We start from the raw sequence: 12,059 nt of genomic DNA on the forward strand, positions 1-12,059 counted from the left end.
TTGGTTTCCTCATTTCAAAGCCACACTGCTCACCATGCTGAGATCTGCCAGTTCTAGCAGCTCTTTGGGAATCAGCTTGTTGGTGCAGAAATGTATGAAATAACAGAACTGTGTTATCTTTGGCATTTTTGATAGACTCAGCTGAAGAAATGGGAACAGGACCGGCTGCTAGTTTAAAACTGGTTCTCTGCTGAGGTACTGGTGCTGCAGTGTAGTAGTTAACACATTCACTTAGAAGCAAAAGGTTGCTGGTCTGATTCCAGCAGGTACCCTCTGAGGTTGCGTCAGGAAGGGCATTCAATCCAAACATTTCTCCAGTCTGCGTGTCAGAGCTCCTCACCGTGTTTGATGATGAGTGAACGTTAGAGCGGGCAGAGCAAAGTGTTCGGCTGGATGAAGAGCTGCACGAGAACCGGTCCATTCATGCTCGAATGATTCGGACTTCATAAAAACATAACCTGTGGTCAGGTGACTGAGCACGAGTGAAAAAGCAGCCGACGTCCAAAGACAGCTTCAACCTTCATGATGTGTGTCAGATGTGTGTGCGCGCTGACACACACTCACTTTATCACTGCAAACTGTAACACAAAGGACTCACACATCTTTGGTTCAGACTTTTATTAGCTGTACATTTAAAATCAGGTTAGCTCTCAGATTTCATGTTCATACACTTCAGCTTCATTTAACACACTCATTCATCTTCATCTTACAGAATACACACATGCAGGTGCAGGCTCTGGCCCCACCCACAACTCACTGACATCAGAGCAGCGGTGAGCTGCTTCCCACTGAGTACATTCACATGCACATGAAGTATCCTGGGTGCAACACATGATTTAGATGGTTAGGACCACCTGCGCAGGTGAACCTGACCACATGAAGGTGATGTTTAAGAAAACCACGACACACATGATTATAGCAGAAACAACATGATCATTAACACACACCATTTATTGTGAAAGGCTGTGCTGTTACAGGTGATTTCCCTTCATAACTGCTCATCCAGCAGGATCTATGACCACCTGTAAACAAAGATGGCAGCAGGCGCTGTGACCCAACCTTCTCTTAAAGGTGATGATGCGATGCTCTGTGGTCTCTTCCTGCAGGTTTCACACAGTGAAACAGCTCTGCAGCATGTTGTGGTTTCCTGCTCCCGGACACTCGTGTGCAGCTAAATGTACGTGACTTCCTCCCTGAGGAGGCGTCACACGGTGGAGGGCTTCATCAGCGCCTGCTCCCCAAACAGCTGCTTGAAGTGAGCCACGTGCTCCTCACAGTGCTCTCCTGGTGACAAAAAAGGTTCAGATCAACACATCAGCAGATCCTTCGCGTTAACCGACCAACTCGAGCCGAGCAGAAGCCTCTGCAGCTCCACATCATCACCGTGTAACCACAGTAACACTTGATCCTGCAGAGCAGCAGACGTGGGCTTTATAGATAACTGGCAGAGTCGGTGCTGCTCCCAGACCACCAAAAACCAAAGCTAAAATCAGCAAAAAGCTATTTAAGCATAAAAATTCAAAAACAATAAATACAGCTTCATCAACTGCACCAAAAAATAAAACAATTAAATGTGGATTGTTAAACATTAGGTCTCTCTCTTCCAAGTCCCTATTAGTAAATGATTTAATAATTGATCAACGTATTGATTTATTCTGCCTTACAGAAACCTGGTTACAGCAGGATGAATATGTTAGTTTAAATGAATCAACACCCCCGAGTCACAGTAACTGTCAGAATGCTCGAAGCACAGGTCGAGGAGGAGGATTAGCTGCAATCTTCAATTCCAGCTTATTAATTAATCAGAGACCCAGACAAAGTTTTCATTCTTTTGAAAGCCTGACTCTTAGTCTTGTCCATCCTAATTGGGAAAATCAAAAACCTGTTTTATTTGTTATTATCTATCGTCCACCTGGTCCTTACTCAGAGTTTCTGTCTGATTTCTCAGACTTTTTATCTGATTTAGTGCTCAGTTCAGATAAAATCATTATAGTGGGTGATTTTAACATCCATGTAGATGCTGAGAATGACAGCCTCAACACTGCATTTAATCTATTGTTAGATTCAATTGGCTTCTCTCAAAATGTAAAGGAGCCCACCCACCACTTTAATCATACTCTGGATCTTGTCCTGACATATGGCATAGAAACTGAAGACTTAACAGTATTCCCTGAAAGCCCCCTCCTGTCTGATCATTTCTTAGTAACATTTACATTTACTTTAATGGATTACACAGCAGTGGGGAATAAGTTTTATTACAGTAGAAGTCTTTCTGAAAGTGCTGTAACTAAGTTTAAGGATCTAATTCCTTCATTGTTATGCTCTTCAGTGCCAACACAGTGCAGAGCAGCTACCTAAACTCTGCTCCCAGTGAGGTCGATTATCTCGTCAATAGTTTTACATCCTCACTGCGTATAACTTTGGATACTGTGGCTCCTCTGAAAAGGAAAGCTTCAAATCAGAAGTGCCTGACTCCGTGGTATAATTCACAAACGCACAGCTTAAAGCAGATAACCCGAAAGCTGGAGAGGGAATGGCGTCTCACTAAATTAGAAGATGCTCATTTAGCCTGGAAAAAGAGTTTGTTGCTCTATAAAAAAGCCCTCCGTAAAGCTAGGACATCTTACTACTCATCATTAATTGAAGAAAATAAGAACAACCCCAGGTTTGTTTTCAGCACTGTAGCCAGGCTGACAAAGAGTCAGAGCTCTGTAGAGCCGAGTATTCCTTTCACGTTAACTAGTAGTGACTTCATGGATTTCTTTACAAATAACATTTTAGACATTCGAGAAAAAATTATTCATAACCATCTCAAAGATTATTCTTCATGTTCGGCTGCTTTCAGCACTGCTGGTATTTGTTTAGACTCTTTTGCTCCAGTTGATCTTTCAGAGTTAACTTCAATAGTTACTTCCTCCAAACCAGCAACATGTTTATTAGATCCCATTCCTACTAGACTGTTCAAAGAAGTCTTTCCAATTATTGATGCTTCAATCTTAAAAATGATCAATCAGTCTTTATTAGTTGGCTATGTACCACAGACCTTCAAGGTGGCTGTAATTAAACCTCTACTTAAAAAGCCATCACTGACCCAGCTGTCTTAGCTAATTATAGGCCAATCTCCAACCTTCCTTTTCTCTCAAAGATTCTTGAAAGAGTAGTTGTAAAACAGCTAACTGATCATCTGCAGAGGAACGGTTTATTTGAAGAGTTTCAGTCAGGTTTCAGAATTCATCACAGTACAGAAACAGCATTAGTGAAGGTTACAAATGATCTTCTTAGAGCCTCTGACAGTGGACTCATCTCTGTGCTTGTCCTGTTGGACCTCAGTGCAGCTTTGATACTGTTGACCATAACATTTTATTACAGAGATTAGAGCATACTATAGGTATTAAAGGTACTGCACTGCAGTGGTTTGAATCATATTTATCTAATAGACTCCAATTTGTTCATGTAAATGGGGAGTCTTCTTCAGACAGTAAGGTTAATTATGGAGTTCCACAGGGTTCTGTGCTAGGACCAGTTTTATTTACATTATACATGCTTCCCTTAGGCAGTATTATTAGAAAGCACTGCATCAATTTTCATTGTTATGCAGATGATACTCAGCTTTATCTATCAATGAAGCCAGATGACACACATCAATTAGTTAAACTGCAGGAATGTCTTAAAGACATGAATTAAATTTCCTGCACTGCTACACACTCAGTACACAACAAAATGTATTTAAGGGCTAAAAAGGTGGATTTTGTGTGATATGTCCCCTGTAAAGACCTCATAGTACCATATCACCCCAACAGAGCACTTCTCTCTCAGACTGCTGGCTTACTTGTGGTTCCTAGGATACTTAAGAGTAGAATGGGAGGCAGAGCCTTCAGCTTTCAGGCCCCTCTTCTGTGGAACCAGCTCCCAGCTTGGATTCAGGAGACAGACACCCTCTCTATTTTTAAGATTAGGCTTAAAACTTTCCTTTATGATAAAGCTTATATTTAGGGCTGGATCAGGTGACCCTGAACCCTCCCTTAGTTATGCTGCTATATGCCTAGGCTGCTGGGGGGTTCCCATAATGCACTGTTTCTTTTCATTCACCTTATTTACTTTGTTTATACTCCACTCTGTAATTAATCATTAGTTATTATTAATCTCTGTCTCTCCCCCCTCAGCAGATGACCCCCCCTCCCTGAGCCTGGTTCTGATGGAGGTTTCTTCCTGTTAAAGGGAGTTTTTCCTTTCCACTGTCACCAAGTGCTGCTCATAGGGGGTCGTTTTGACTGTTGGGTTTTCTCTGTATTATTGTAGGGTCTTTTGGGGGTGGCTGTAGCTCAGTAGGTAGAGCAGGTCACCTACTGATCGGAAGGTCAGCGGTTCGAATCCTGGCTACTCCAGGCTACATGCCAATGTATCCTTGGGCAAGATACTTAACCCCAAGTTGCTCTCCGACCGTTCTGTCGGAGTATGAATGCGTGTGAATGTTAGTTAATTAAAAAGCACTTAGCTTAGTAAACATGGAAGTGCTTGTATGAATGGGAGTGCATGGGTGAATGCACAGGTTGTATAAGCGCTTTGAGTGCTCATACTGAGTAGAAAAGCACTATATAAGAACTAGTCCATTTACCATTTACCCACAATACAAAGCGCCTTGAGGCGACAGTTGTGATTTGGTGCTATATAAATAAAACTAAATTGAATTGAATCTTACCAGCCTTCGAGAGGCTGAACTTTAACCACACGTGTTCCTGCTGAACGGCTCTGAGGGCGTGTGTGCGTTCTCACCGGGGTTGAAGGCGGGGCTTCCTCTGAGCCGCTGGTTCCTCTGCTGGAACGACCTGAACACGGTGTAGAACAGCATCTGGTCTCCGGTCTGCCGCGCAGCATCCAGGAACTTCCGCGCTGACACGTTGTCATGGCCGCCTGAGCCGGGAGAAACACGTCAGGGTGAGTTTGTTTTAAACACTTTGCTCTGGACGACTTTTAAAAAGGCAGAAACATCGATTAACGCACCGACGCTGCGGATGAATCTGAGCGCGCCCAGAACCTGCTGCTTCGACAGCAGAACCTCCACGATCTCGTCATTGGCCGTGGACAGACGCTACAAACAAACAGGAAGCTTTAACTGGCTGTGAGTGAGGAAACCACTAAAACCAACAGCCAAAGTGCATGAGCCCCCCCCCCCCCCCCCCCCCATGAAGGTTTTTAAGTATGTCTCTTACCTTCAGCATGTCCAGGGACAGCTGGTGTGCAGGTGGATACGTGCTCTCCAGAGACAGAAGCAAACACGCCTGAGGAGCCACAATTCAACACACACTCAAACTGAGCCGAGCTCAACCAAACCGACTTCCTCTGAGTTTAACAAAACCCAGTGAGAGGCGAGGGGTCACTGCTGACTCCAGAGGCAGGCTGGGAACATCGGAGCCATCTGCTGCAGCCTGAAGACGTTCAGTCTATACAGCAGCACACACACACACACACACACACACACACACACACACACACACACACACACACTGGTGTCTCCTACATTCACTAATCTGTCTGCGGCTGACCTCAGACCTGCAGACATGCCGAGGACTCGCAGGCTGAGGACGTGTGAACTCACCAGCGGTTTGGAGTCGCTGAGGACGTGGTACTGCAGGAACTGGTGCAGCATGTAGAACAGGTTGTGCTGCACCAGCGTCTTGATCACCAGCTCGTACAGGTAATGCTGAAAGACAAATAATTCCAGGTGTTACCAAAGTTCTGACACGGCAAACATCCAGACCAGGATGGGACACAATCCCAGCCTTGGGGGGCTCGTGTTGTTCCCAAATCTGGATAAACAGGAAGTAAGCTAAGAGTACCCCCCAACCCCCCCAAAGCCCCAAAGCGCTGCTGGAAGAAAAAGCACCTGTACAGAACTGGCAGCGTGATTGGCTGAGCTGCTGAGGGATTTTTGTGTGAGTCTAATGCAGACCTGACAGCAGTGATGCTGGTGAGCTCTGTGAGGTGGGCTCTGCACCTTTACCTGCACTGTGATCTGGTACTGGTTCAGAGAGCGGATGTACTCCATCAGCACCGCGATGATGAACTTGTGGGAGACGCCCTGCAGGACGCACAGAGCAGGAAGTTCATCATGTCACCTGGTTTTAAGACATTCAGGTGGAAACTCACAGGTGTGTGTGTGTGTGTGTGTGTGTGTGTGTGTGTGTGTGTGTGTGTGTGTGTGTGTGTGTGTGTGTGTGTGTGTGTGTCAGACCTTCCTCTCTGTGAATGCAGACAGGACGTGTGTGTACATGTCCGACTGGTCGATGACGGCCTGAGTTCTGACCGGGCGCTTCTGGGCGGCGCTGCCCCGGCTCGGCCCGGACTCCATCGCCTCCAAATGGGAAACGAACACGTTAGAAATCCCATCAGGTATCCTCAGGGATCAGAAACCTCCATCAGACACTCACCTGGGTGTAGCTCTGCTCCGCCTCCAGGTAATCTTTGTACACCTGGTTCAGTTTGTCGAACACGGTCGCCACAACAGGAAGGCTCCCCTTCTCACCGGCCTCCAGAACTGCAACACACACACACACACACACACACACACACACACAGGTGAGTTAGACCTCTGCTCTGCCGTCTCAGACACACACACCTCATCCTTCAGGGGAATGTTTCCTCTCTGGTTGGAGCTGAAGGTCGATCTGGTTGAAAGAGCTCAGATTCTTACTGGTTTTACTGGGACATCATCACCTCACTCCTGGTTTCCTGTACATTTAAGTTCAGATTTTATGGTTTTAAAAAGCATCACAGCAGAAATGTGGACCCAGAGGAGCAGCGGGATCCTCAGGTGGGTCATTCTGCTGCTGCGGGTGGAAGTCTACAGGTGACTTTTATCAAACCAGCTGATGTGACTAAAGAACAGGAGGAGCGGGGAGACGCACTCTGCGAGCAGACCGACAGGATGACCATCTTGCAGTCTCTGCGCCGTAACAGGAAGTCCATCAGTTTGCCTTTGTCCTGCAGCAGGTTGACTGTTGGCGCCAGCTTCACCTGCAGGTACCACAGGTAACCTGAAACAGGTAACACAGATCAGCAGGGCTGCAACAACAACCAAAAAGCTCTCATGGTGCAGTCTGACTCTACAGCTGAACTCTGCTTCCTCCTCATTCAGACCACAATGAGCAGCTCAGGAAATCAGACTGCACCCAAACACCACCGAGGAAAACTGATCAGGGACGGTTGGAGGCTCGGTGACATCCACGATGAGCTCAGGGGCCTGTAGTCACATTTTTAAACACACTGTCTCCATCATGTGTGAATGTCTGAGCTCGCCCACCTTCGCTGGCACTGATGATGATGTCTGGCTGGAAGACGCTCCAGGACGAAGAGTCTGGAATGATGCTGAGGAAAAGAAGCTCCTCCTCTGACAGGCTTCATTAACATTTACTGTGCAGAAAGGATACAGAGCTGACACGGCACTGGAGGCTGGGAGGGAACGACTGCCGGGCCTGCAGAGGAGAGGAAGAAGCAGCAGGTCAGATACCCTGAACCCCCCCCCACAGCAGGATTTGGACCCACACACACACACACACACACACACACACACACACACACACACACACACACACACACACACACACTGAGCTTCCTGTTACATCTGAGCCCCTGAAAACAGTGTGTGTATGAAAATGGTTGTAATGTGTCTACAGTTTAACCCATAAATTACAGCTGAACGTCTGCACGTCAGTCACACCCCCATTTCTAATCCGGGGGGGCAAAGAGGGCAGAGTGTACCTGACAGTGGGATCCTGTAGGGGTGGATGGACCTGGCAGGCAGGACGGGCTGGTGTATGTTCAGGGTGCAGTCGGGCTCCTTCAGCTTGATGTCGAAGATCAGCGACGTCTGAATCACAGAGCAGGAGGTCGGTTAGCTCCGCCTTTCATACGGAATACCTGGGATTAATCCTCAGAGGAAGGACGGGGCTCTAACCTGCGAGCTCTGGTGATGGACCACCACCAGGTTGTCCACGATGTTCAGAGCAAACTTGCCCGTCGTGTTCAGCTTCAACACATGGCTCTTCTTACAGGAGCCCTCCCTGATCCACACAGAAGGAGGTCAGTGCCCAGAGGGACGCCTGCTTTCTAACATCTGCTGCACTTACCTGGACAGGTGGTACAGCACCACCTCTGCACTGGGACTGTTGGCTGTTCTCGAGTGATGCTTCAGGTACATCACGTACAGCTGACCGTAACTGCAGACACACACACACACACACACACACACACACACACACACACACACACACACACACACAGGTTAGTCTTTTTTTTTTTTTTTTCAGCAGGCGAAACAAAAAAAACTCCATCAGCTGGTGACCTACATGGTTGCCATGGCGATGTCCCTCTCAGACAGGCTGAGTTTGGCGGGTTTGGGGACGACCGGCAGCTCGATCTCAAACTTGGACATCTTGGACATGGTCCCGTTCTGAAACAGCAAAATGAATACAACAAACTTTATTTACACCAACGTGTAGCTCAGGAGGTAGAGCAGGTCACCTACTGATCGGAAGGTCAGGGGTTCAATTCCTGGCTACTCCAGGCTGCATGCCAATGTATCCTTGGGCAAGATACTTAACCCCAAGTTGCTCTCCGACGCGACCGTCAGAGTGTGAATGTTAGATAATTAAAGCACTTAGCTTAGATAATATGGAAGTGCTTGTATGATTGGGAGTGCACGGGTAAATGTAAACGTGTTGTGTAAGTGCTTTGAGTGCTCAGACTGAGTAGAAAAGCACTATATAAGAACTAGTCCATTTACAGGCGGGGGTGAAGCCCCGCCCACCCTACAGGAGCCACACCGAGGCGTCTGCACGGCCGAGCGCCTCAAAGATCTTTAGACTAAACTGACCAATGAACACGTGCACGCCGAAGGTGGCGGCCTTCCTGTTGCTATAGCGATGTGTCTCACCCTGAAGGCGAAGGGCTGCAGGACGTTCCCCTGCACGGTGGTGGACAGCAGGATGACGGAGGTCTCCGGGCAGTACTGGTACCAGTTCACGTTGATGCTCTGGCTCTTCAGCAGCTTCAGACTGCGCTTGTCTGGAAACACCTGAGCACACAGAAGGTCAGCTGGGAGGGTGACATCACAGGAGAGCAGGTAACGCTCAGGTGAGTCTCAGCTACAAAAACACATCTGTCGTCTTAAATGATGAAAACCTGAGCGTCAAGCTCGTGTCATTTCCTGTTTGTGTGCAGCTTCCAGCAGCATTCGTGCCCAAATGTGAGTTTGCAGAAACACATTAGTGTGAATTCAAACACACAGTTCTCGTTAAGGTCGTTAAAGCTGAGCTGGACGACCACTGCAACAGCTCACAGACTGCATTAAAAGATTCCCGACATTCCTGCCTGTGATGGGTGGACACGTCCGACCGTAGGTGTGCAGTCTGTGCGTGAGGTGTTCAGGTTACCTGGTAGAACTCGATTCCCTGGTCGGTTATGAAGACGATCTCGTTCCAGTTGGTCCAACAGAACCCCAAAATGTTGGCGTTCTTCGTCTGCGGAGCGACACAAACACGATGAGATTCTCCCGATCCGTCAGCAGACGGACTGAGAGCCGCAGAAACGGCAGCGTACCTTACACTCCTGACTGAACTCTGTGTGCGGGTAGTCGGGGATGAAGTTGATTAAATCCTGCAGACACACAAAAATTGTCACATTTTAAACTTTCAGACCGTCCCTGAACGGAGCATGAGTCACATCGAGGTCTGACATATAAATAAAATAAACTTCAAAAATCTGTTTACCCAACATTTCAAATATAAAAGGTTAGCGCTAAAACGAGCCGGCAGACATTCTCCACTAAAGGCAGAGGCAAAATTTAATATCTGTTTTCAGCCCCGCAGCTCTGACTGTGAGGATAAATATGTCTGAGCGTCCCTGAACTCACCACAGACTTGGAGGTTCTCTGTACAGCCAGGATCTTGTTTCCAATGGAGAACTTGATGCACTTCACTTCTCCTTTATCGTCCATCCTGAGGAGCCAAACGCACACAGCTTACATAAGTGTTACTGATTTACTGACCTGAAAGCTGCCAGTGAACACATCGCTGCAGCTTCAGCTTATTGTGTGTCTTTCACAGGTGATCTGAAATCTCACTGGAGGCTTCTGAGACTCCCAGCAGCTCCACAAGGCTGAGATCCTGGAGCAGAGATTAATGATCTGTCTCAGGAAACTACTTTTATTAAAATTTATACTTCAGAGTCCTCAGGCACGATCACGTAAAACCACTTTAAACTTTAAGCCCAAACTTGCAAATCCAAAAAAAAAAATCACACTGAAGTGTCAGTGAGCTGAGGAACACCTTCCACATGACACCTGCTGCTCCAGGTGTGAAACACCAAATGTTAATGTGCCCACAGATCACTCAATGAATGAAAGCTAACAGTTAAACGTCCACAGCACCTGAACGCCACCAGGCTAAACACAGACTGAGACTGAGAGGGAGGTTAGATGTCAGCAGAGAGCTGCAGCTGTAACGGTTTACGGTGGTTTCAGGTGAGTCAGGTGACCCAAAACCCTCTCACCTCATCGTTTCCTTAACTAAACTTCCTGCTCAGCCATCGGGTGATGACGCTCAGGATGCTGCTGAGAGCGCCGCAGTGTGACGTACAAACCGACACACACATTAAACACCATGTTTTTATCTTCAGAGCTCAGCTGGAGCTCCAGCACACGAACCTGAAGGCCACGCTGCTCTTGTCGTCGGGGCCTTTAACCACCACGCCGGTGGCTCCGCCTGACCGCACGGCGAACACCTGCAGCCAGAAAACAGAACCCAGCACAGCCACGTAAGAGAGGTACAGACAGGTGTGTTTAAACGCGTTCAGAAGTCACATGCAAACACTCTGAGCAGATTATGTTTCAATGCACATCTCAGCTTTTAGTGACATGAAAATTTCCTGTGTCCCTCAAACACAACACCAGAAGAAGCCACACCTGTCACCTGCAGCAGGGTTCAGCTGATCCTGGTTCAGATTCCCCATGGATCAATAACGTGGCTCACAGTGAGACGCAGCTGTTTCCGCTCCTTTAGTTATTATTTTGTCCCATTTTTCAAACTTTTCATTCAGTTTTCAGCTTTAAAATGAACTTTTTATTTACGCTAGTTACCAGCTAATGTAAATTTATTATTTACATATTTATTTGTAAGCAAACTCTCCCGTAAATATTCCAGTTTTTACCCTTTTTAATATGTCGGAGGGTTTGTTGACAAGTTTTTGCCTGCTGCTAGCTGTTAGCCGTTAGCTCACCTGCTTGTTGGCCTCGTCGAAGAAGACGTTGTTGACGCTCGACGCGTGCTCAAACTGCACGGGGTTCTCGCTCAGCTCCAAGTAATGCTCCTCGGCCATCTTCACACCTGACCGCCGCTTTATTCCGCAGGTCTCCGCTCGGTTCTGGCTCCGCACTCCGGGGTCTGATCGCGGAAGTGGAGCGAAGCCTCACAACCGGCGACCGGCGCGGCTTCCGCTTCAGCCTTTCACAATAAAAGCGGGGGATTTAACGTTGGTGTAACTTCTATTTGCTACTTTAATTTCCTCCAATAACCGAGACTGTACATGAAAGATGGCCCACCAGCAGTGGCACCGACAGCTTTAATATGAAGGCTGATAACTGGGAACAGTTGACTGCACAGTCACCATCTGAGCTGCTCAATTATGACTTTATTGAATTTTATGTGTTAGCAAGCAGATAAACACGTTTTCGTTTATTTCATCTGCTCCCTTTAGGGGAGCAGATCATCCACCTCCATCTCAGCCTATCCCAGCATCCTCCTCTGTCACACCAACCCTCTGCATGGCCTCCTTCACAACATCCATAAATCTTCTCTGAGGTCTTCCTCCTTTCCTGCCTGGCAGCTCCATCTTCATCACCCTCTGTCCAGCATTAGTGTCTGGGCTCTGCCTTAGAGAAAGCATGACGAGCTCAGAGCTGAGCATTGAACCCTGTGCTCACTAGTGATGGGAATTCCGGCTCTTTTGGCTCCCAAACGGCTCCTTAGATTTTAATTTTTTTTTAAAAAGTGTAAAATGAATTA

General features: G+C 47.3%; 1 protein-coding gene across 1 annotated transcript; it reads right to left on the bottom strand.

Annotated features, from left to right (window-relative positions):
• Positions 1 to 932: 932 nt before the first annotated feature.
• rmc1 (regulator of MON1-CCZ1) lies at positions 933 to 11,494 on the bottom strand. The gene is made up of 21 exons (XM_030756301.1): positions 11,275 to 11,494; positions 10,703 to 10,779; positions 9,911 to 9,995; positions 9,598 to 9,654; positions 9,432 to 9,518; positions 8,933 to 9,073; positions 8,346 to 8,449; positions 8,127 to 8,216; positions 7,955 to 8,060; positions 7,759 to 7,867; positions 7,428 to 7,472; positions 7,301 to 7,354; positions 6,906 to 7,034; positions 6,429 to 6,535; positions 6,233 to 6,352; positions 6,002 to 6,079; positions 5,597 to 5,701; positions 5,211 to 5,279; positions 5,002 to 5,089; positions 4,774 to 4,911; positions 933 to 1,284 (listed from the first exon to the last, which is right to left on the bottom strand). Exons 1-21 carry the CDS (start codon positions 11,371 to 11,373, stop codon positions 1,205 to 1,207), a joined length of 1,968 nt encoding a protein of 655 aa, XP_030612161.1. The 5' UTR covers positions 11,374 to 11,494; the 3' UTR covers positions 933 to 1,204.
• Between the last annotated feature and the right edge of the window lie 565 nt (positions 11,495 to 12,059).

The sequence above is a fragment of the Archocentrus centrarchus genome, chromosome 20 (assembly GCF_007364275.1).
Source record: "Archocentrus centrarchus isolate MPI-CPG fArcCen1 chromosome 20, fArcCen1, whole genome shotgun sequence".
Lineage (NCBI taxonomy): Eukaryota > Metazoa > Chordata > Actinopteri > Cichliformes > Cichlidae > Archocentrus > Archocentrus centrarchus.